Raw genomic sequence first — 24,214 nt, 5'->3', positions numbered from 1 at the left:
GGGACATCCAGGGTACTTCAGGCTATTTGCAGGAAGCCATTATTACTTCTTTAATGTAAATATGGCTATATCTTTACCTGTATGTGGTCTAGCATGCCACGGATCTGCTGTAGTGCTACTGTTGACACTTGTTGCTGCTCCTCTGGTTCCATTGACACTTCTTGCAGCCAATGACGCAGTTTCTCTATCAGCTCTGTGTACCGCTGCCACTGCCGAACCAAACTGTCAATAATCCCCCGTCTTTGCTGGGCCCGCCTCACCACACCTTGCCACTGGTTACTAAGCAGTGCCAGTTTCAAGCCAAATTCATCCCTTTTGGGCGAGAGGACAAAAAAAGAGAGTGTCACTACAAGTATGAATGAAAGAATAAGAATAAACAAGTAAACAAATGTTACCTGTCTTCCACTTGTCCCTGATTCAGGAGCTGATGTCCATCATTGATGATAGAGTATAGAATTTGTTGTCGACTAAACATCTCTGCTTGGAATAGCTATTCACACACACACACACACACAAAAAAAAAGTAGAGCAGTTGCATAAAGTAGGTAATTAAACTATGACCCAATGCATTTTATGCTGCATATTTTGATCATATTTAAACTGAAAAAGCTTATTAATATAGCCATCTTATAAAGGTTTGAGTTTTGAAATAAAAACTGAACATTGACACAGAAAAAATGCTGGGGACAAAATTGTCCTAATAAGAACAATAAAAAAATGTTGAGCAGCAAATCAGCATATTAGAATATTTTTTAAAGGATCACGTAAAACTGAAGACTGGAGTTATGATGCTGAAAATTCAGCTTTGCCATCACAGGAATAAATTACATTTTAAAACAGAAAATAGTTATTTTAAATTTGTATGTTTTCAAAATATTACAGTTTCACTGTATTTTTGATCAAATAAATGCAGCCTTGATGAGCATAAGAGACTTCTTTCAAAAACTTTTTAAAATCTAGTTGACCCCAAAATTTTTGAATGGTAATGTAAATGCGGCTTTTCATTTGATGTGAACAGGCCTTTAGTTGTAGTTATTCTAAAAAAAATATTTTTTTCTATCAGTACCTCATGCTCTCTCTGCTGGTCTAGTAGGCTCTGGTAGTTTCCAGAAATCTCAGCGGCCAGTTTCTCTTCTGTTTGGTTAAGGAAGGTCATCCAAGCATCACACTTCTCCAAAAAGGTCTGTCTTTGCAATACCAGGGCTTGCAATTTACTGCACATACATAGAGATGCAGACAACTGAACATTACACACTTTTAGAGAAGAAATTGAAAATGTACCATAGATCCGCAGTAATCACACATACCTGAATCTCTCTATTGTGCGAGCGGAGTTAGACGACCAGCTCCTGTTTAGGTTCTGCAGACGCTTGATTTCATTATCATTGAGGGGAAGCTGATAACCCAACTCATTCAAACGTTCCAGATCAGGAGAAAGACTGCTCAGCTTTAACATTTGGGTCTACAGGCACACATACATATGAGAAAGTTCAAAAGTGTTTATACAACCCTATAATTTTACAGGAAAACTAATTTCACCTTAAGTTTTTCCATGTGTTCCTGCACAGATGAGACATCTGGAGAACCGACTGGGTCTGGTTCCTTCAGAACCTTCTCAGCTTCTTCTGACCAGTGGCTCAGAGAATGTAACTCCTTACTAAACCCCTCATAGTCCCTCATACCCACCTTGAGGAAAGGAAGGGAAAAAAAACACATTTACACTTGACAGGTTTTACAGTCTGGCATCTGTGAAAGTGACAATATGATAGAAAGAGCATGTGTTCCTGCACAGATGAGACATCTGGAGAACCGACTGGGTCTGGTTCCTTCAGAACCTTCTCAGCTTCTTCTGACCAGTGGCTCAGAGAATGTAACTCCTTACTAAACCCCTCATAGTCCCTCATACCCACCTTGAGGAAAGGAAGGGGAAAAAAACACATTTACACTTGACAGGTTTTACAGTCTGGCATCTGTGAAAGTGACAATATGATAGTCACACATGAAAGAGTGTCAAAACTATGAAAGGATACCCTCATAGTCCCTCATACCCACCTTGAGGAAAGGAAGGGAAAAAAAACACATTTACACTTGACAGGTTTTACAGTCTGGCATCTGTGAAAGTGACAATATGATAGAAAGAGTGAAAGAGTGTCAAAACTATGAAAGGATAGTGTGAAAATAATTTTATTAAAAACACTATATTATTTCATTTAAAATATACACTACTATTTGAAGGTTTGGGGTCAGGAAGATTTATTTATTTACTTTTGAAGGAAATAAATACTTTTATTTAGCAAGGAAGCATTAAAGGGATAGTTCACCCAAAAATTCTGTCATCATTTACTCACCCTCATGTCGTTCCTACTATGGAAGTCAATGGCAACCACCAACCGTTTGATTACCAGCAATCTTCAAAATATCTTCTTATATTTTACCCTCATGTCGTACAGGCTTGGAACGACATGAGGGTGAGTAAATGATGACAGAATTTTTATTTTTGGGTGAACTATCCCTTTAAATTAATCACAAATAACAGTAAGGTTTAGCATAATGTTACAAAAGATATCTATTTTAAATAAATGTTGTTCTTTTGAACATTCTATTAAAATTCTACTAAAATATTAAGTCCATAATAAAAAGAAATATTTCTTGAGCACCAAATCAGCATACAGTATAACAAGGATTTCTAAAGGATCATGTGACACTGAAGACTGGAGTAATGGCTAGTGACAATTCAGCTTTACAATCACAGGAATAAATTATATTTTAAAATATATTTAAATAGATAACTCTTATTTTAAATTGTAAAATTTGTTCACAATATTTTTGTTTTTACTGTATTTTTCAATCAAATCAAATAACTGCAGTCTTGGTGAGCATAAGTGATCCAAACATCAAATAATCTTACCCCAACTTTTAAAATGCAGTCTATATGTGTGAAAACTGTATAAATGTTCTGTGTCTGTGTGCACAATGTAAAATCTGAATCATCTGAACCTCTAGCAGACACTGCTGTCTTTGGAGGGTATGCCCAACAGTTGCTAATCGCTGAGTGAATGACAGGTGGTCTGTATGGAAGGTTGTCATGGCAGAGGGGTCCACTTGTTGCCTCAGCTGCTCTGAAAACTCATCCAGCTGCTGCAGGACAGACTCTACGGATCCCTCAGTTGCCATAAGGCCCTGCACAAATACCAGTTTTACAAAGAGGAATACTGTGGCCCTTGCTACAAGGCCTTCACAACTGCACACAGAACTAGCAATTGCTTACATACTTTTGGGTCACTAACATAATCCAAGCACACAAACATTTAAGAGGCTTCCAAACCCATCATGCACTGATAAATCCACACCTTTACTTCCTGTTCTGTGACGTCCATGTGGGTGGCGCTCTTGAGCAGCTGTTCCACCTGATCCTCTAGTTTCTGGATGTCAGTGCTGCTCTGAGCATGAAGTGCTTTGTAATGCTGCCACAGTTGCAGCAGGCTCTTACTCGTCCTCAGCTGATCTGAGATCTGCTCCAGCAGCGTGTTCCACCTGACAGCAGATCAGTAGAAGATCAATGATTTCTAAACACTTTGTACTGATCAGTGTCTTTATTAGTTACTAGAAGTTTCTGAAACTCACCTGAGATTTACATCACCCAGAGCTGTGTTGAGTGAATCGCTCACTGAGGGATGACAATCCCTCAGCAGCTGTTGCGTTATGGAGCCCAGTTTCCGTAAACTGCTCTCCTGTTTCTCCAACTCGTCTTGTAAACTCTGAGACACACAAAAACCCGTGGTGATTTTAGGTTGTTTCTCGATATAATGCTAAGAAAAGCTCAGTGTTTTGTGGCAGACTAGCACCTCAAGGTTCTCCACTTGAACCTGCACAGCTTCTGGGGAGCCAGTGAGAAGACGCAGACGAGAGATGGTGTAACGTCCCTCCATCAGGTAGCCCTGAATCTCGTCATATGCTTGTTTATACAGACTCCACTGCTCCAGTACTGACCGGAGACTGACCGTCTGCTGCCCAATCTGCAATAACACACAAGTCTCATTTAGGACTGATAATCAGTGTTTTGGTGAAAATTATGAACAATATCGTAATGAAGATTACAAAACTAGATGCTTTACCGAAATGCATTAGGTGAAACATACCATGTGATCCAGATTGGCCCAAGACTGGTTTAAACCTTTTAGAGTGTCCATAATAACAGTGCCTGCCTCGCCTTTCTTATCCTGAATTAATAAGCATCCTTTTTCTTCAGCCTTCTCCAGATCCTTCTCTTTCTCCTTTACCAACACTTCCATTTCCTAGCATACACAGACACAGACAGTCTGATCAATATTTCAAAACAACAAATCACATAGAATATTTCTGGATTATCTATGTAATCTTTACTAATGAATCCATATACTGTGCATTATGTAGAGCCAAACAACTAGGGTGCAGTACCTACCTGACAATCTTTAAGTGCATTCTGGGCTGAGGAAACATCCTCAATCCTGTGCTTCTTTTTGAGTTTCTCTTCCTGTACACTAAACCAGGTCTTCAAGGTCTGAACCACGTTCTCGTACTCTAACCAGCTTTCCAGCAGACCCTCTAAAACCTGAATCTGTGAAACACAAAAGACACCAGTTTGATATACGATAAAAATGAAAGGAAAATGACGCACAATGGGATCCAAAAGTAACAGTCTCTACTTGTAGAAACACTTGTTTAGCATTACTTTATTTTTATTGCTTACTTTTTATTACTTTTATTATTTTTCATTACAAATTACATTATCATAACAATTGTAGTGAAAAGTTAAATTGAAAAATTGATATGAATTTCTATCTTAGTATTTGATTTGTCCCATTTTTTGCACAAAACCTGATATTCCATGTTTTCCAGCACAATGTGAGAATTTTCTACATTTATGTCTAACCTTCTCTGTAACGAGTCCCTGCAGTATCTGCCAGCGGCGGTTCATGGCACCAAGACGCTCAGCAAAGTCTGTTTTGTCACTCCGTTTCCCCTCTACATCCTGACTGCTGATTTGCAGAACTGACTGATTCACAAAGTCCACCGTCAGCTGCTTACAGGACAGGTCAATCTGAAAACCCTGTAGAGAGGAGTAAATAAAGAAAAAGAGTGATTTGGTGTCTTGAGTATGAAGTACAAAATTACTAATGATATGTTTTATTATTTCAAAAGTCTTGAAGAATTTTTTTGCTACCTTGTATTTTTGAAGGTACATTTGCACAGCCTCTGATCCCACTGCCCCCATGATCTTCTGCTGATCCTCTTGGATGATATTCTCCATGAGGGATATCCAGCTCATTAGTTCAGTTATCGCATGACGGGATGGCAGCTTCTCCATCTGCAGCTGTTGATCAGAACAGAAATGCTACGATTAGCATAGCCACGTGAGCCTGTTCATTATCTGCATTCCCTTCCTTAACTGAAATTAGGCTGTGCAATCAGTCCTAGTCTTCATACCTGGTGTAGTTTCTCCTGGACCACAGGGATACGAGTGAGAAGATCAGCCCATTGTGTGTCTACCTGGGCCAAGTTTGCCCTGAGAGCTGCCGTGTCCACTTTCTTCAACCGGAGAAGCTGATTCCCCTGGCTCTGAACTGAGACACGCAAAGAAGACTTGGCGTCTACCTCTTTGGAGAACTCCTGCAAATATAGAGCCGATATAGAGTGTGTCTATGAGATCTCAAGTGAGGCCTAAGGCTATTTTAGCAGGATATTTAATGGGTGTTCTTACCAGGAAGGCATGAAGATGGTCTCTGACGGTCTCTAGCTCTTGAGGTACTGTAACAGACTGAGTGCTCCAGAACTCCAGGCGGTCTAGTGCCGAATTCAGCCATTGGCTAAGCTCAGCTGACTCACTCTGATACCTACAATACAATATAAAGAGAACATGTGATGTCAATAAAACATGCATACATGGACTAGGGCTGGACGTTATGGCCAAAATTTATATCACGATATATTTCTTAATTTCGGTCGATACGATATAATTCCGATATCGATATGAACACTATTAAAAAAGCCTCATAAAAATGGCCAAGAACGGCCACGACAGATGTCTGTACCTACAATCGAAATATCGGAAATGTGTTTAAAAATCATATCACCGTTATTGAAAAAAATTATATCGCGATACATATTGATATTGAATTATTGTCCAGCCCTAACATGGACACAACCACACAGATGTGTTTCTTGTAAGTTAATTTCTTTCTTAAGGAAGCAGACACTGACAGAATCACACAGAGAAAGTGATCAGATCACAGACCTAATCCAGTGTTTGAGGGTGGAGTCCAGGCGGTGTAGCTCTTTATTGATCTTGGTGGTGGTGCTGAGCCAGTGGTCCCCCAGCTGAGTGAGCTGAGTCTCCAGCTCTGAGCAGGACACATGTAAAAGCAGCCTCTTTCCATCCTCCAACAACTTATACAACTGCTGCTGCCGCTCAGAGAGACTGGCCTTCAAACGCTACATAGAGAGTGAGACAGTTTTAGATTGCAGATTTAAAAATTTTTCACAAATCTACTGCAATTTGTGCTCGGTAAATAAAAAAAAAAGAAATTAATACTTTTATTCAGCAAAGATTATACAGATCAAGTGACAGTAAACTAGAGACAAACGATTCCTATTTTAGAGTAAATAGTAAAATTAATCATTTTCAGACTTCTTTCAAAAACCTTACCAACCACAATCCTAATATATCAAGCTATAATAAAGTGAAATTTTCCTTCCTTAAATTTACATTCATATTATAATTATGTATCCTGTTTGCTAATTCATATTAACTTTAAATTCCTGAATTGAGTCATTCAAAAGGCATTCTGAATTGTATTTCTAATGCTGCACAAACCATGCAATATAGATAAAGTATGTAATGTTTTTAATGTAAAATCATGGTTGGTGTTGTATGAATATTATGGTGTAACCGTGTCTGATCCAGTGTTCTGTGTGTGTGATGGAGCTGTACCTGATACAAAGCAATTCTATCGCTCAATCTGTCCTCTGTCTCCTCCACCAGGCCTACACTGGGGATGTTGCTTTCCACTGCCTCCAGCTGTCTGTACAGGGCCTGATAGTCACCCACCAACCTGCTCCACCACTGATGCCACAAAACACAACAGTTATTCACTTCATATGCACTGTACCCTGTGATTATAATTTGCATCTTGAATGCAAATAAAGAAATACAAATCCACACACACCTCCAGGATGCCCTCCAGCTCCACTCCTCGTTTGTGAGCCTGTTTAAGTACAGCCTGGGCCTGAGCCACAGTCTCTTCCAAGCTCTGGACCTCCCGCTGCACCACCAACCCACTGACCTGCCTGAAGAAGGCCTGTGTCAGAACAACATGCGTCTCTAGCCCCTGGAAAAACTCCTGCAGGAAGAGACAAGATAACATGAGTCCTTGCTCATCAAAATTGTACAAAACATGGACATTCACTTTCTTGAGAGCATTTGACTGCATGAGACGAGAGTCTTCAATATTTTTGTTCTTTTTTCCTTAAACAGAAAAGACCTACCATTCAAAGGTTTGGGGTGGGTAATGTTTTCTTTAATGTCTCTTATGCTCACCAAGCCTCCATTTATTTGATCAAAAATACAGTTAGAATAGTAATATAGTAAAAATAGTAAAATTGTCTAGACACATATGCATTAAGCAGACCATAAGAACAAAACTTCTACTGTACCTTGTGTTTATCTAGAAGAATCTGAACCTCAATCACTGATCCCACTTTCATCTTCTGATCAGCAGCCATTTTGTCCTGGGCGGTGTCCAGCAGATCTATCAGGTCTTGTAAAGCTCTCTCATACTGAGCCTTTAGAACCAAACTCTGGTTTAGCCCACTCCGCTTGGAGCCCACCATCTCCACCAGCTCTTCATAAGCATCCTGCACAGCAAAACACAAGGTCTAGTGGTAAGTCAAATGAAAGACATGAAATCAGTAACTGTAATTGATCTTACGAAATCAAACCACAGGGGAGAGATGTGTGTACCTGTAGTTTCAGCAGCTCTTGAGTGCAGAGCTGGTTGGGCTGCAGTGTCTCTCCTCTGCTCCTCATCTCAGAAACTTTCTGTTCAAATTCCCTCAAACTGTCCTCCGCTTCTGCTAGAATCTGTTTACATTGAATATTCATATTCATAGTAAATTAACAGTTTTGCTTGGGGTCATGTAATTATATCGATGTCATTCTGAATGTGTGTCTGACCTCCATCTGTTTAGAAGTGGGCCGATCCACAGCCGCGTTCATTTTCTGCAAAAGCTGGCACTTTGAGTCACTGAGTGCTGCAAGCAACAGCCTCAACTCAGCCTAAGGAATAGACAAAGAGGGAAATGCATATGTGAGAGAAAGAGCGAGAGAGAGAAAAACAATATACTGACTAAAAAAAAAACAAAGATACAAGCAACATATACCTGGAAAACAGTGAGTTCATGAAGCTTGTCTTTCATGGTGTCACATCTCTGTTCCAGCACTGTGTCCAGCAGCTTCATTCTCCCCTCCAAACCATCTAACACTTCCTCAACCAAAACACTTTCTCCACTTTCTCCATCCCATAGCTGCTCTGTTCCTCCGAGCACGTCCCGACATTTACACACCTCCTCGTTGACATTCTTTACCTCCTTATTCAAACTCTGAAGAAAGCAGAAGAGAGTCAAAGAGTGTCAATGTTTCTTATAACAGAAATAGTTTAAGAATCCAGTAAAATGACTATGTCTGACCTCTAGGTGGCCCAGGTGAGTCTCTGAGTCATCAGATAGTAATATTGGGCCAGATACAAGCTCAATTTCAGCATTGTCCAGCCAGGAGGAAGCTGACGAAACCGCCTCATAGAGAGCTCTCTTCAGAGCATGAGCACGCTTACTGTCAGCACCACTTGTCTGTGGGAGGACATAAATAAATGACTATCTGCAAATAAATCCTTACTAGTTATAGTAATACAAAATGCTGGTGCAGTTTACCATCCTGTTCTTAAAGAATATGTAAATAAAAATATTCAATGGCAGTACCTGAGGCAAGTCCTCCAAATCTTGGCTGAAGCCTTCAAACAGACTTCGTGGAGACAGGATATCCTGACTCAGCTGCTCTCCTCTGAAAACTCCACAGGGGCTGGATACCGGCTGGTATAACTAAGAGGTATATAATCAATATAATCGTGCTCTTGCAAACTTCGAACTCTCAGGGATAATGTTTTTTAAATAAAGACTGAAAGAGTTGTTGGAAGCTTAATTGTGACGTTTATAGCATACATTTTGCTTTTTTACTTCTAGAGATTGTATTTAGATTTCAAAATTCATGAAAGTTATATAATTTGTCAAGATGAACAAAATATATAAGAATCATAAAGGGCAACAATCCAAAAGCCAACAGCAAAATCCTTTTGCGTTTTTGTCAAGGGAACCTTGGTGATGCTTACTTCAGGGTTTGCCTACAAAAATGTAATCACTGCAGTCCTCTATTAGGGGAGGGACGTGATCAGATATAACAGACCATCCTCAAAACTCTGACATTGAAAAACAAAGCTAGGTTATAGTGTTGTAGTTGATTATGTACCGTGTTACATGGAGTCTGCTCCAGTGTGTTTAGTGACAACTGCAGTTTGTTGTTAACGTCTTTGCTCAGGTTCTCCCATCTGACTCTCATCTGATCATTAGTGCTCATGCTCTCAGGCCACTGACCAGCATCCCCTTCAGAAAGTTCTGCAGGAGACCTACATAATGAAGAAAGAAGCTCATTATGAATCGGTGCTGTACACCATTGTCATTGCCTTTCATAAATGACAAACAGCTTGCAAGACAAAGATATAAACATGTAAATAATGTACAAGAGTGCGGTAACTACCTTTCTCCATTAGGTGTTGTTCGCTGTGAGAGAATCTCCTCTCCTCTAGATGCTACAGATTGCAGTAACTTCTTCTGTTCGCCAAGCTGCTCCTCTAATTCCTGCATTATATGTAAGAACTGATGCTGAAAAAAATCCAAGTAGCTTCTAGCTCATAGAATAACAGAATATTTTTTATCTAAATATTTTAAGATATAATATTTTAAGAAGTGTCAGTATCAGCATATATTATTCTAATTAAGCTGATTAACATCATGTTATTGCTCAATGGTAGATGTTTGATTGTCTACCCTCTGTCTTTGCACTGTGTCTTGATGCTGTTGGTTGCGTGTGGATCGCGCCTGACTGAGCCAATCCATCATATTGGGGCTCTGAGAGAGAGACGAGTCTGATTCAGTGTCCTCCTGCTCCTGAAGTGAGCCCTAATAAACAGATAGAAGAGATAGAAAGTTAAAGATATTAATGTTTAACAAAGTTGCTGTGGTAATGATTTTTTTTTTATAAGTAAAAAGTATTTAAAAATGGATTAAATCTATAAATGATAAAATTCTGCTCATTATTATTGAACAAAAATATTATATCAAGTATAAATTTCTGTTTGGTGAAAATAATTTATAGAAGGTGCCCTAAGAATGAACCTAGATACATGTACATAGACTTTCTTGGAAACACACACACACACACACACAAAGTTAGGTAAGTAGAGGTTAAAGGTCAATCATGACTGACAATAGGAAATCGACCTCATCAGCTTGCATCAGGCTTTTACATGTCACCAACATGTCTCATTAAAAAGAGCTGGGCAAAAATTCCAGACTTGCCCCAAAATTTGTAAAAGGTCTTTGTTTCAGATGGATGTTGTTGGAGAGCAATGGAACATCTTTCACAACAATGAACAGCGCTTGGCATTCTTCTGTCCTGCTGTTCACAAAGCAGCCATTGAGGCGAGGATGTGCTTTTTAGTGTTTTTAGTAACCTCCAATTGTTCTTATAATAAGTATTCAGACTTTGGCATTTTCTGTCATTCTAATAAATTATAGTTCTTGGGTGGCTCTTCCGTCAAGGAATGCTACTTTGAGAAGTTAAAGTGGTGTCCCTCACCTGGATGTGGGTCTGTTTGTCTTGGAGGATGCGCTGTAGCTCCAGCAGGCTGGATTTGAGGCAGTGCAGTTTGAGGGAGAGCTGCTCAGCGTCACCCCGTGTGCCGGCCTTACCCTCCATCAGCAAACTCTCACTGTGCACTGACAGCTCGGACAGACACAGCACCCTCTGCTCGATCTCCAATAACATGTTCTAGACCAGGAACAAAAGATCAGAAGATTAAATTGCTTTGCTTAGATATGATTCAGCAGTGTGAATATTTTAGCTGCAATTAACAATAAATGAAACACTTTTAAATAACATTTAATTACTTTTAATGAACATAATCAGGATTTGGGCTTGGTTAACCTATTCTTTTCAAGTTGATTTCAGAAACATGTGAAACATCCTCTTTTGTCTTCTCATCTTAAGGAACAGAGCTCTTTTAAGTGCTCTCATTATAAATACAAACAACAAACCTTCATATGGGTTTACCATTAAGATAAAGTTGTGGGTATCCTCTTTTGTCTTCTCATCTTAAGGAACAGAGCTCTTTTAAGTGCTCTCATTATAAATACAAACAACAAAACCTTCATATGGGTTTACCATTAAGATAAAGTTGTGGGTAAAAAAAACTAAAATCAATGCAACTAAATGGATTTGTTTGCTTTCAGATAATCAGATACATGTAAAAACACAACAGAAGGTATTTGAAAAAATGCGTTAACAGGAGACTTGTGTATGCAGTGACTGATAATCTTCTTAAGCTGCTTAACCTAGTCTTTAGACATCTACTGTAGATCTTTACCATACTACATGCACATTAGTCCAGAGAAGTTAGCATACTACTAAGAAAGTAAACAATCAATACATTTTTAAAAGTTTGTGGTGGGCCTGCAGAGTAGCTGGAACTGAATGCTGGTTAATAGTGGAGAGAGCCAGTGGCATTTAGTGAGGAATGAGCAAACATTAACAGCAGTAAGCTAAAGGTCAGGGCCACCCTAACTTCTCATAAAGAATCTAACTTTCAGGTTAAAGGTTAACTTGATCCCTACAGCCCTTAAATCAAAACACAAAAGACACACACGTGTGTGTATGCTTCTGTGTCTCCTTGAAAAATGCAGACATGCACTGTGGGACGTCCCATGATGGCAGGGAAGAAAAAGCCCCCTAATCCTAATGACCAACAGAACGGGACAAAACCCACACAGCTAATCAGATTTACTTGCGGCCCACTCTAGTGAATCCAGACATTATCAGCCAGCAGAATCCGATGAATTGACTGTTTATATGCCATTGAAAATCTATCTATAAATCTATCAATAAAGATTAAGGATTTTCAAAAACTATACAAGCGCTCTGAAACAATGAAATTGGTAATCTAAAATAAAATGAAATAAATCACTACAGTGCAGATTAACCAAATAAATCAGTATTTTATTAATTGTTTGTTTATTGATAAAGTTGTTTCTTTGTAATGGACATGATTGTATATTTTATACTGACATATTTCCCAGGCCTAGTCTCTTACCTGGCAGTCCATCAGCTGTTCCTCCATGTCCATGTCCCGTGGGTGTGGCTGGAGAGTGGAGCTCAGTGTGGCACGTGTGCTGAGCAGCCAGTTGTCAAGCTCCTCTGCCTCACTATGATAACGCTGTAGCGCTTGTTCCTGCCTCTGTTCTTCTAACTGCTCGCTTAATCGCTCCTGCAGGACAGAGAATTGCATAAAATCAGGCCTATATCAAGTACAATACGCTATATGGGTATATAATAAGTTGTTTCATGTTGAGTCTTCTTGAGCCTAATAAGGCCAGTGAAGACAAATCTCACAGTATTGCCACTGTTGCAAAAATAGTGTGATACCACAAGTTTGTATGTGTTATCCTCTATTCTTTCTCTTTAATTATGGCTCCTGGGAATTAGTTTAGGCTTGTCTGTCATTTGGTTTATGATCTGCAATTAGTGGTTTTAAGTAGAGAGATGTCCTGACAGTTAAACTGAAAGACTAAAATAATTACTAGGACTAATTACTAATTTGAAATTCCCAACATCTGCTAAACAACAGTACATAAAATAATCAAAACAGCATGCCAAATTCTTATCAGCCGTCTCAATTTCTCTGCATGCTATTATTCCTGCTCACCTCCAGAAGTTGGCGCTTTCCGGAGGCCTTCATGTGGATGGTGGCCATGCGTTCTCCTAACACAGTGAGGGTTGACTGCAGGGCCAGCTGGTCTCCGGCATCTGCCTCCAAACTGTCCTCATCCAACTGCAGCTCTTGGAAGAAGCAGGCCTCCAATGCACTGATCTCATCCTGGAGCATCAGGATCTCATCCATCAAAGCCTGAGGAACAACCAGGAACCAGGAACCGGCTTTATTTTAATTCAGGTTTTATTAGAAAGTTGATTTGCTCTAGTTGCAAACAGTAAAGCTACATTAAAGGCTAAATGCCACAGAAAGGAAAATACTTCTAGGTAAGAGATTAGTTTTAGACACAGGAGAAGTTGGTAATCTAGAGGGTAACCCTGTCCCCTGGCTCGTATCGTTAGTCCAGCTGTAGGCTTGAGTTTTTATGTGATCTAGCATTAGTGCGGTCATCTTGCTTCATCTGATCCTCTGTCTCTCTCACCTGGTGGGCGGCCATCTGGCTCTCAGGACTCTTGCTTGGCTCCAAGCCTTCATTTAGTGCGGTCTCAATGGACTCCATCTTTGTGGAGACAGATTGCAGGGTCTCCTGATAGTGCTGCTGCCTCTCCAGAGCTTCATATAGGCTCTTCTGCTTCTCACTGATCTGTAAAGAAATATACTGTATGTTAACCAACATAAGTGATTTGGATTTTGTAATGTGAGAAGCATATATGGATATTTACCACATTCTTCAAAGTCTCCCATGAGCGCTGTAGGTCGTCCAGATTAGCTGAGGCAGCTGAATCCATGGAGGGGTCATAAAGCTCCTGTAGTGGAGCTCTGCTTAAAGGAACTCGCCCTGAACTCTACAAAAGACGTCACATCATGAGAGTGTGTGCATGCACGCATAAATAATAAACAAAATTGTGCTGGTCCTCTTAAAATACAACAAAACGGTAGTGATACTTATGTGGGTTTCTGCCTGAATGTTTCAGATGTTGCACTCGTGCCCAGTAACATGATTATACCAAATGGTTAACCATATGTTTGCCAGATGCTTGAACACAAAGAATCTATGCTAACCAAAACATCTTTGTCACTCCCTCAGGCCATGTTCAAATCTGTGTCAACTACAGCTCATTACATGTGTATATGAACATTATAAAAGGAAAAAAAGTCACTTTAGAATGAAATCAGAGATAGTTTTCTATCACTCCTCAAGAAAGTCAGCAGAAGAATAGAGCTTCCCACACCTTTTGACAAATGAATTCATGAATTTATGAATGACAGTTATTCATGATTATTTAAAAATTACTTTTAAAAATTGTTTCATATACATTTATAGGTGATTTACATTTCTATGACAGAAACTAACAATTTTTTTCAAATACACTCATTAGTGTACAAATGTCTCCAAAAGGTCCAAAATCATTAATTACACCTCTATTCAAGAGTTTGAGGTCAGTAAGATTTTTTTCCCATTTCAAATAAATGCTTTTCTTTTTAACTTTATATTCACCAGAGAATCCTGAAAAAAAATGCACAAAAAATATTAAGCAGCACAACTGTTTTCAACATTGACAATAAGAAATGTTTCTTAAAAACCAAATCAGCATATTCAAATGATTTCAGAAGATGATCAAGTGACACTGAAGACTGGAGTAATGGCTGCAGAAAATTCAGTTTTTAAAAAACTGTAAGTGTAAACTGTTATTTTAAATTGTAAAAATACTTCACAATATTACTGTTTTTGTGGCAACCCCTATCTGTAACAGTGATGTATATACAATATTATATAGAATAATATACACAATATATATATTTTTTAGAAATTTCCTTTAGAATTTATAAAATTTGAAGTGTGCAATTTCTGTGCCACTAGTGGAACAAAGCGAAAAAGGCAAAAAAGCGTAACTACTTAAATAATGCTCCTATCTACCATTGGTTGGACAAACTGATACTGTCATCCTGCCCTAAGATCATTTCTTAATTCAGTGCTGCTGTATTGGGCTGGTTGAAAAGCAGTTTACACTTTTCAAGGATATCAATCTACAGATGTCTTACTTAGAATTGTATCTGCATATTAAGATGAGGTAGGAGGTATTTTAAGGGTCCAATTTTTCAGATATTTCCATGTTTACCATGATTGTGGGAACCCTCAGACTAACATTTGTATTCAAATCAAGAACAGAACATTGGCTACTATATGAAAGTGATTGTTTAAGTTTAAATTGAGTTGGCAAGAGCTAGCAAGGTGTGGGTTAGAGCCACGGGATACCTGAGAGGTGTCAGCGTTAGACCCGGGGGAGGGCGATCTGCAGGCAGGGGGAGAGGAGACCTCACTGTTGGTGCCCTCCTCACCAGACTCCTCTGTCACCGGGGAGAGGAGAGTATGACAACGGCCTGCCGTCATCTGACCATTCAAGGGCAAAAGAGACAGAGGAAGAAAGAGAAAGAAAGATGCATAAACAGTGAAACAGGAGTAAAGCACCAAAAGAAGAAGAAAACCAGAGGAAGAATATTAGGGTGCTGTAAAAGTACACTACCGTTCAAGTTTGGGGCTGGTAATATTTCTTAAACATGGTTTTAAAAGGAGTCTCTCATACTCAGCAAGGCTGCAATTTATACAGTAAAAACAGTAATACTGTGAAAAATCATTGCAATTTAAAATGTAATGTATTCCTGTTATGGCAAAGCTGAATTTACAGCAACCATTACTCCAGTCTGCTGTCACATTGTGTGCTTACCATTTTTTTTGTGGAAACCATGACACATTTTTCAGGAGTCTTTGATGAATGTTCAAAAGAACAGCATTTATTTGAAACAGGAATCTTTTGTAAGATTATAAATGCATTTACTGTCACTTTTTGATCAACTGAATGCACCCTTGCTAAATAAAATATTTAATTCCTTGACCCTAAACTTGCAGTAGTGCATATTTCAGAGTGCATATCTGACAGGAAGTCCTGATTCAAACAGAAAATCTAAATAAGACTCTGCAAAGCAGCACCACAGAATTACAGACAGACCACATTTGTTAAGAGTAGCCATGACTAAGGCCTTCACAGACCTCTCGTCATAATAAAGGAATGAACCCGGTCAGGAAACAGGGCAGAGGATACACACAGACTCACTGTAAAAATACAATAAGATGGCATACAATAATTAATTGTGCTTGCCTGCATAAACTAAAGTAATCTGAACCATGGAAGCGCTCCACCATTAGGCTAAATTTAGATCTAGATACAATGACTGCTGAACTACTGCAAAGCTACACCCCTTTCTCTGTAAGTCAATAAGGACTGAGCGACACAGCTGGAGCTGAACTGTTGGCGGTTAATGTGGAATCCGGCCCTGATCATGTCTGATGCAATGAAGGGAAACTATACAGCCCAAATAAAGACACACTTATGCTGACAAAGTCAAGGGCAACTAACACCCTCATCCTGTTTCCTCTTTTGGCAACAAACAACAGCAGGCACATACACAATGTAGAGGCACATACAACCCTGTGGGAGAAATAAGAGTCCCATGGGATGCTGTCTGACAGTGAACGAAAAAAAAGAGCACCCAGCACACCCTGCCCAGCCCTAACATGTGTAAGTGTAAATCACTCACCATGACAACAGAGGGGTGTGCTGGTGAGTGTTTGGGCATCTCGTCCTCCTCATCCTCCAGCTCCTCTAATCCGTCAGAGAGTCCATCGACCTCGCTGACTGTCAGCAGCATGGTAGCATGTTTGGCTTTCACAGTCAACATCTTACACTTGGAGTTCAAGGCCGAGATCTGCTCCTGGTATCCTTTTATCTTCAGGGCCAGTTCCTGTCACAATCACACATTACATTATTATTCGACTGTGGTTGGTCCAAATAAATGCGTCCTTGATAAGTCCCATAGATGAGAAGTGAAAAAGGAGTTAATGCAGAGAGTGGCATCGGCTAGCTGAGCTGAGAATTCCCCCTCTCTGTCTGTTTGCAGTAGAAAAAACGGCACAGGCGAGCAATCGCTCAGTCAGAGGCATTTTGAGCTTGTAGCCAATCAGAGCGTTGTGGGAGAAGGCCGACAAGCCAAGCCTTCGGGCAACAGCGAATGTGATTGGCACAGAGCTCGACCAACTGGAGAGAGTGGGAGGGGAGTAGAGAGAGGAAGAACACTCCCTCCCCCAAACCGGCCAACTCACACTCATACACACACAAAGACCTCGAGAACAGGAAATGAGCTCAGTGTGCCTGTTTACTCTTTTCCTTCCTTCCCCTCACTTCCTCGCTTTCCACCAATCCTGAAGCTGTTTTCCTGACAAACAAAGGAACTGGGCGCGAGCGTGAGACTGAGAGGGGAGGAAGGGGGCTCACATTACAGATTTTGTACGGCCCGTGGAGTCCCCCTCCCGGCGTTTTCTCTCATTCTTTTGCAAACACACAGACAGGCCTCTCTGGTAATGAGGTCATGTGGGAGAAAGCTGCAGCTGCAGCACTCGGCTCTGCAGAAGAAAATAACCCTGGGTGATAAAGCCACAGCTGCCACCCCAACTGAAGTAAGATCTACTAATAAAACACAAGGACATGAGATTCAGTACAGGTTTAGGTTTATTTTTATTTGGTGTGTTTAAACTGGCCCTTGACTTTAGAGCTGCACAAATTAAACAAATTAAGAAATATTACTATATTATACATCCTTCAAGCGAAGTGGCGGCGTTTCACAAAACCATAGGGTATGGCAGTGGGTGGTGGCACATTACTAAGCACTAAAATAAAAAAAAATAAATAAAAAAGGAAAAAGTGTTTTTTTTTTATAATTAAACAATTTTTGACCAGCGAATGACAGAGATCTGTGTTGTGTCTGTCATTATAACGGCCGCATCTGTGGCACCAAGTGCATCGCATTATATGCTTTCATCAACTTACAGGTTATAACATTTATTGTAGCTATATGGGCACTTAGTTTTTCTTGTCGTTTAATACACTTGGCCAAAATCTCATGATATATAGACGATGGACGATGAAGCGCTAAATGCACAGGATATTTAAAACGTAGACTAAAAAAGTAGCCTATATTGGTTACAACTAGACGGCAAAAGCTATTCTCCGCTCTTCAAACACACAAAAAACATTAGCCTTCATAGACATAGTGTTTTAGTGAAGAAAACGCTGTACTTATTCAAACATCAGTTATTTATTATTTACCCTTGCATTGCGAACAAGCCAAGATCTGTCTCCAGGCTGTGTGCGCTGCTCGGCGCTTCGTTCTGAATGGAGGCGGGGTGAAGTTATGAGGTTTCGCTGACAGTTTGAAGATTCATAGCATTACAAAGTTTAGTGACAAGTTCTTTTGAATGCTTTTCATTGGTTAAATATTTGTAAAACCCTCAAACAGATATAAGGAAGACCAATAGCAGTGATTTAAAACAATAATAACCAAATATAATAGAGAGTTTGGATTTTCCACGGCACACCTGACTGGGCTAGGGTATGGCGACTGCCATACTCTGCCATACGGAAACGCCACCCCTGTTCAAGCGTTAAACCATTTTGATGAATTGTGCAGCCCTACTCGCCTTCATGTGTGTGAAAGTGTTTGTGTGCAAATGTAAAGAAACAGGGCAAAAGGGCGTGAGAGAAAGACAGAATTTGATGTCACACAGGACAAAACAGACTGAGGTCAAAGATCGAAGAACTACCTTTACACCCATTGAGAGCACGTTAGGAATTTATGGCCTGACTCATTCCAGCCGAATGTAGGTCAACTAGCAAAGCAATATGGTGAGTGATAGCTTAGACAACATGCCTGCAATGAATTGTGAGCTTGACTGACTGATGCACCAAACAGGAATGATCATAACATATACCAATGCTTGCTTATTTAAAGAAACATTGTTTAAAATAGAAGATTTATGCCTTAAGCATCTATATTTGCAAAAATATATAAAAGTATGAAAGAAGGATGTCCTTCCTCACCTCATGATGTTGTATCTGTGTCTGAAGCTCCTGTATGTTTCCTGTGGCAACAGGGCGGTCCTGAATAACACGGTGTGCTTCTTCAATAAGTCTCTGTAGGTTCTTGACTTCCTGTTCGTATTGCTCATACTGCACCATGGCCTCCTGGGGTAATGTGAAGAAAGATGCTAAATGAGCCATTAAAACCACAAGTGCTAAGCCCAGATGAATCCCATGACCGTGCTATATGAAACTATGCAGATAAACAGAAGGGGAATATTATTTAAACGTCTGTTGGATTTTATATTTTCCATTTATAATGTTAGTAGCTTTACGTTATCAGTACCTTTACAATGGGGTTAAAAGGACCACTAGTGAAAATGCTTTTATTTTTTTCTAACATTTCAGCATAAAGGTGTAAGTGAAAGCTTGAATTAAAAAATACTTATCAATATCTTCATCTAAGAATATGTTGCAATCTGTGTGTGGACACCTGTAATATATTGCACTGTAGAATGGTATTGTGTTGGAGTTGGCTGCTCTCTTGCTGCAGACTCTGTGCAGTAACACATAGCGGTAAAGCTGCAATCACGTCCTCTGGCAGACGGAGGGCACTCTGACACATCTGCATAGCCTGTACCTGCTGCTTGAGACCCTCCATCTCTGACAACAGCAGCTGAGCAACAAATATTCAACATAAGTTTGATGGTATCAGTGATAAAAAAAAGTACATGTCATTTTCTTGTCAGTACACATAAAAATATTATTATTTGTATTATTTTTTCATTACTAATCAGTATTTTCGTCATGAAAAATATTGAAACATTCTTAAAGCAATATACATTCAGCAAAACTAAGAATAGACTTGTTTTCAAAAAACATCTTGAATTAAGATTTAACATTTTTCTTATATCGTTTCCTTTTTTATGCATAACCCAAGAACTAATGTTTTATTTGTTACATTTATGCTTTAAACAATAAAACAAACTTCACGTAAAGAATATTTTCTTAATAATAAAGATCTTTAAATATTTTTACTGGCAAAAAGAAAAACTGGAAAAAATTACTGGAAAAAACCCCTAATAATTAAGACAATTATTTTTTCAGTGTATAATTGTACAGAAGGTATGACTGTATTTGTATCTAATAGTATAAGATAAATGAGATAAATCGGAGGAATTAAGAAATGTGTTAGTACAAGTTATTAAGAGTAATGGGTGTACCTGTCTTTGAGTCAGCTGTTCTCTGAGACTGAGACGTGCCAGATCAGGGGAGGCCAGAGTCTCCTGGACTCTCTCTATGGACTGATGGAGGCTCTTCACATCACTCTCCAGTCTCCCTAAGTCCTAAACAGAGAAAGACAAACAGGAAGATCATTATGTTCATCCCAAAGTCAATTTGGTTTTACAGAGACAAATATCTGTATATTTTATTAAATATTACATTCAGTATTTAGCAAGAATTACATGCTTTCATAGTGTGTAACTTCAAGCAGCATCAAACTCGATTGCAAAAATAAAAAACAAAATTATTTAAAGGATTCAAAACACACTTACAGGCTCCCATTCAACAGACAAATAGATAGCTCCACTATTAGCATTTTAAAACTGAAAAATTCTACAATTGCCAAAAAAAAAAAAAAAAAAAAATATATATATATATATATATATATACACACAGAGTTCTGGCATGAAACTCTAGATGGCGCAGTCCGATAGGTCTAACTCAATCTGACCTAATGACATCATTATCACATGGCACAGCTGATTGGTTCTCTCCTGTATCGGTAGCCAATGAGCTCGCTGCTCAACATTCAAATATATGACTAGTGCTTGCCGTAGCAGTTGCAGCTTGCTTCAGAAAAACCCTCCACCTTCCCCAGCTCCACCTGTATAGATCTGCTACGAGGTGATTCATGTATGCTATATGTGGGTTATTACATGTATGTTATATTTACAGCAGCAATATTTCTTACATGCTCACAGCAGCATGTTGTGGATGTATTGGCAGTAGCAAGTCTCTGTACATTCTCTGCCGCAGCAGCGTAGCAGATCTATCCCGCCAAGACCAAATACAAATACATTAACATTGTCATGTACATTACCATGCCAATCCCTCAGAGAGTTGTCATGACAGAAATATATTTCTGTCATGAAAAGGTTTCTTCACAAAAGGAGAAGAAAGGAAAATTATAAAGGAGCCTGTAAGAGTGGTGCTATACTAAACATGCTTGATATATCAGCATTAGGCAGTTTAACCACCTTGTTGATTAACAGAAGTGCTAGCTCCCCCTTGTGCCGCTTTGACATAGTTATCGTGATTTTGGCTTTGGCTATTAAAAAAAAAAACTATTTCAATCCACGGCACCACTAATTCAACAGTCAGACTGCAGGTTAAATCATGTGGGGACCCAGAACCTGAGGAGTTACTGAGATCACAACCCTGCTAAATCACCACAGGGCTCCTGAACAAGACACTAAAGCCCTTTAACTTCAGAGTGATTTACTTCAGAGGACGTCTGCTAAATGACAAGACTTAAGCCCACAGAATACAAGCAGCTCAAGTGGGCCTAAAATGATAAAAAAAAGTGGTGCTTTAAACCAAATCAATGTAGTTCTCCAGCGAACAGTGAATAAAATACCCAGTACAGGCACAGGCACCATTTGGCAAAATTCCACAGTATGGTCCTAGTTTTGTAGCAGGTCAGGCAGCAAAGAAAGAGAACAAGGATGAAGAATCAAAAAAAAAAAAAAAGCCTGACATGCTCAACTATATAGGTAATTGGTTTCATGGGACAACAGTTATTTATATACTATACTATTACTATAGATTATACAAAAATATTTGACTGTAGAATTCCAGAGAAATATAATAAGTAAAGCAAAACTTAAAATAAGCAAAAACTCTATACCATTACACTCACAAAAAACTGAAGAGTCGTATAATTACTCATTTAAACATTTGCTGAAACCTTTAACTTTTAAAATGAAAACTTATAAATCTGCTCTCTAATAAAAAAAAATGGAAGCACATAATTAATCCAATTTCTTCATGGCACGATGCCATTATATAGTTATGGCATGCATTAAGCCTGACAATTTTTGAGGACTTATTCATGAGCTCAAATTTCATGCACATGATTGCATGGTTTAAGATAAACCTATAAAACAATGTTAAGTTAAAGCAGTGTTGTGAACATACAGCAATCTAATGAACAGACATCAGTCATGTCTAGCAAAGAAGATACAGAACAATGAAGAATTACATTGCTAATCTAACTGGCCACTAGGTGGCAATGTCTTTCTAAAGATACAGCAGACTGGAAGCTTGAACTAGACTGAGGCTGTGATAGTGCCGGTTTTTTTCTTTTAATTTGCTGAGATGATATAAGAATAAAATTAATCTGTCAAAAATCATCATAAAGGTGTTTATAAGCCAAAAAGAACATGGGAACATGCATAGCCTTTTTATCATTTTTATATTACTTTTATGTAGTGTGACATGCTACTATGTATTACCTTGGCTGCATCTTGTAGCATCAGGAGTCTTGCTTTGGCTCTCTGCTGCAGCTCTTCAGCATGTCTGCTCAGTTCTGCCACCTGCTGGTGGAGAGCATCTGTCTGGACCACCTCCCCCAGCAGTCCCACCCTCTCCACCAGACCCTCAAACTCTCCTTGGAGAGCTTGCCACTCTTGTAATAAAGCCTGATTGAGATATATCACAAAATAACATTACATTTCTACCCCAACAGGTACTGAAAATTCTGAAAAATTGTGGTCTGATCTGGCTAAAGTTAGTGTCTCCACCTGATGGGTTCTGATCTGCTCTTGCATCTGAGAGGCTGGACTCCACATGATGTTGGCTGACACCACAGTCTCTGCTTTTTCTGTCCAGTTGAGAATTAACGTCAGCATTTCATTAAATTCTTCAAAGTTCTTTTCTGCCTAAAACAGAGAAAAAGACCAATTTGTTGAATGCATTTTATTAAAGATCAAATTTGAAATGTCAACAAACAGAACTGCAAAAATAATCATTGCTTTCAACCAGGTTTCTCCAAATGCTGACCTTCTGAAGGCTTGTGGTCCTTCCCTCCGCCAGTCGGAGGGTCTGAACATGAAGCTCAGTCAGTTTACTCAGGCTGGAGCCCAGCTGTTTGGCTAGGAGAGGATTTTGCTCACCAAACTCCTGCACCACCACATCTAGCTCAGACATAGCACGACCACACTCCATTAGCTCCTCAAATAGACTCTGGATTAATAGAGAAAGAAAAATAGAAAAAAAATGGCAGAGAAAAATATGTTTAAAGGCAATTGAAATAAGCTGAAATAAAATGCAATTTAAATATTAGATGAAATTTGCCTTGGAAAATAATTTAAATAAATAAGTTAAATATATATATTTAATAAAAAAACTAATTTATAATTTTCTAAATTAAAAACTAATTTAAAATATTAATAATATTAATAATAATATCAGAACACTAAAATAACACTGCCTTGTTATGAATTCCACTCATCGTGATATATTTAGAAATTAGGCTGCGCAGAAGTCATTCTGAAGCACACTTCTGTCATCATTGACAATTTGCACTTCAGTAATCAGGGCAGAGTCTGTACCACAGCTTCCAAAGACTGTGCTGCATTCATACCTCTGTCTCCTCTTTAGCCTCCTCAACATCCACAGCCTTCTGCTTGAGTTTCAAAGAGACGAGTTTGACTTTCTTTGAGATATCCTGAAGTCTGGAGTTAAAGTCTTCTTTAATATCTCTGCTATGTTGGACCTCTCTTTCCCGTGCCTGCACCTGAGCAAAGGAGAAATTAATAGGGAAGTTATAAAGAGACATTAAATAAATTTTCAGCTGTCAAAATCAATATCAGTTACTGTTTTTCTGTTAAACCAAATTAGGCTGGTCTGTTTGGCTGCATTGCAATGCCTACTGCACAGATCTTACATTTTGACACAAATCAAATTTTTACATGTTTACATTAATCCCTCACGGTTTCACCATAATTCACTTGGTACCTGCATTCTTAACATTCCTAGTATGAATGAAGGTACCTGATCTTCTGCAGAACCCAGAGCCAGTGTAACCTCTGCCAGCTGGGTGCTGATCTCTGAAGGAAGGGTGGCATTGAGGTCCTGGTATTTCATCTGCTGACGATCTGCAATCTGCTCAAGGTTCTGGCGGTGAGACCGCATGCCTCCATGAGCCGTCTAGCAGAAACCACA

The 24,214-nt window shown here is 39.1% G+C and overlaps 1 protein-coding gene across 1 annotated transcript in view; it reads right to left on the bottom strand.

Moving 5' to 3' along the window:
• Window positions 1-24,214, bottom strand: part of LOC107555741 (nesprin-1-like) — a 122,538-nt gene that overhangs the window by 27,036 nt on the left and 71,288 nt on the right. Inside the window, exons 84-125 of the mRNA XM_016238619.1 lie at window positions 24,044-24,199; window positions 23,634-23,786; window positions 23,051-23,233; window positions 22,792-22,929; window positions 22,504-22,689; window positions 20,209-20,331; window positions 19,479-19,661; window positions 19,007-19,150; window positions 16,671-16,874; window positions 15,331-15,465; window positions 13,796-13,918; window positions 13,555-13,716; window positions 13,068-13,268; window positions 12,456-12,629; window positions 10,946-11,137; window positions 10,135-10,266; window positions 9,845-9,945; window positions 9,557-9,713; window positions 9,013-9,132; window positions 8,725-8,883; window positions 8,419-8,637; window positions 8,213-8,314; window positions 8,000-8,119; window positions 7,693-7,893; window positions 7,206-7,379; window positions 6,971-7,102; window positions 6,275-6,471; window positions 5,741-5,873; window positions 5,467-5,649; window positions 5,204-5,353; window positions 4,913-5,089; window positions 4,442-4,597; window positions 4,140-4,295; window positions 3,846-4,016; window positions 3,625-3,758; window positions 3,318-3,534; window positions 2,998-3,180; window positions 1,540-1,686; window positions 1,308-1,462; window positions 1,067-1,214; window positions 396-490; window positions 78-312 (exon numbers count right to left, since the gene is read on the bottom strand). Coding sequence (XP_016094105.1) covers window positions 78-312; window positions 396-490; window positions 1,067-1,214; window positions 1,308-1,462; window positions 1,540-1,686; window positions 2,998-3,180; window positions 3,318-3,534; window positions 3,625-3,758; window positions 3,846-4,016; window positions 4,140-4,295; window positions 4,442-4,597; window positions 4,913-5,089; window positions 5,204-5,353; window positions 5,467-5,649; window positions 5,741-5,873; window positions 6,275-6,471; window positions 6,971-7,102; window positions 7,206-7,379; window positions 7,693-7,893; window positions 8,000-8,119; window positions 8,213-8,314; window positions 8,419-8,637; window positions 8,725-8,883; window positions 9,013-9,132; window positions 9,557-9,713; window positions 9,845-9,945; window positions 10,135-10,266; window positions 10,946-11,137; window positions 12,456-12,629; window positions 13,068-13,268; window positions 13,555-13,716; window positions 13,796-13,918; window positions 15,331-15,465; window positions 16,671-16,874; window positions 19,007-19,150; window positions 19,479-19,661; window positions 20,209-20,331; window positions 22,504-22,689; window positions 22,792-22,929; window positions 23,051-23,233; window positions 23,634-23,786; window positions 24,044-24,199 — 6,711 coding nt within the window. The remainder of the gene's footprint in view (window positions 1-77; window positions 313-395; window positions 491-1,066; window positions 1,215-1,307; window positions 1,463-1,539; window positions 1,687-2,997; window positions 3,181-3,317; window positions 3,535-3,624; window positions 3,759-3,845; window positions 4,017-4,139; window positions 4,296-4,441; window positions 4,598-4,912; window positions 5,090-5,203; window positions 5,354-5,466; window positions 5,650-5,740; window positions 5,874-6,274; window positions 6,472-6,970; window positions 7,103-7,205; window positions 7,380-7,692; window positions 7,894-7,999; window positions 8,120-8,212; window positions 8,315-8,418; window positions 8,638-8,724; window positions 8,884-9,012; window positions 9,133-9,556; window positions 9,714-9,844; window positions 9,946-10,134; window positions 10,267-10,945; window positions 11,138-12,455; window positions 12,630-13,067; window positions 13,269-13,554; window positions 13,717-13,795; window positions 13,919-15,330; window positions 15,466-16,670; window positions 16,875-19,006; window positions 19,151-19,478; window positions 19,662-20,208; window positions 20,332-22,503; window positions 22,690-22,791; window positions 22,930-23,050; window positions 23,234-23,633; window positions 23,787-24,043; window positions 24,200-24,214) is intronic.

The sequence above is a fragment of the Sinocyclocheilus grahami genome, unplaced genomic scaffold, assembly GCF_001515645.1.
Source record: "Sinocyclocheilus grahami isolate Dianchi unplaced genomic scaffold, SAMN03320097.WGS_v1.1 scaffold544.1, whole genome shotgun sequence".
In the NCBI taxonomy this organism is placed as follows: domain Eukaryota; kingdom Metazoa; phylum Chordata; class Actinopteri; order Cypriniformes; family Cyprinidae; genus Sinocyclocheilus; species Sinocyclocheilus grahami.
This window is presented reverse-complemented; position numbering and strand designations above follow the sequence as displayed.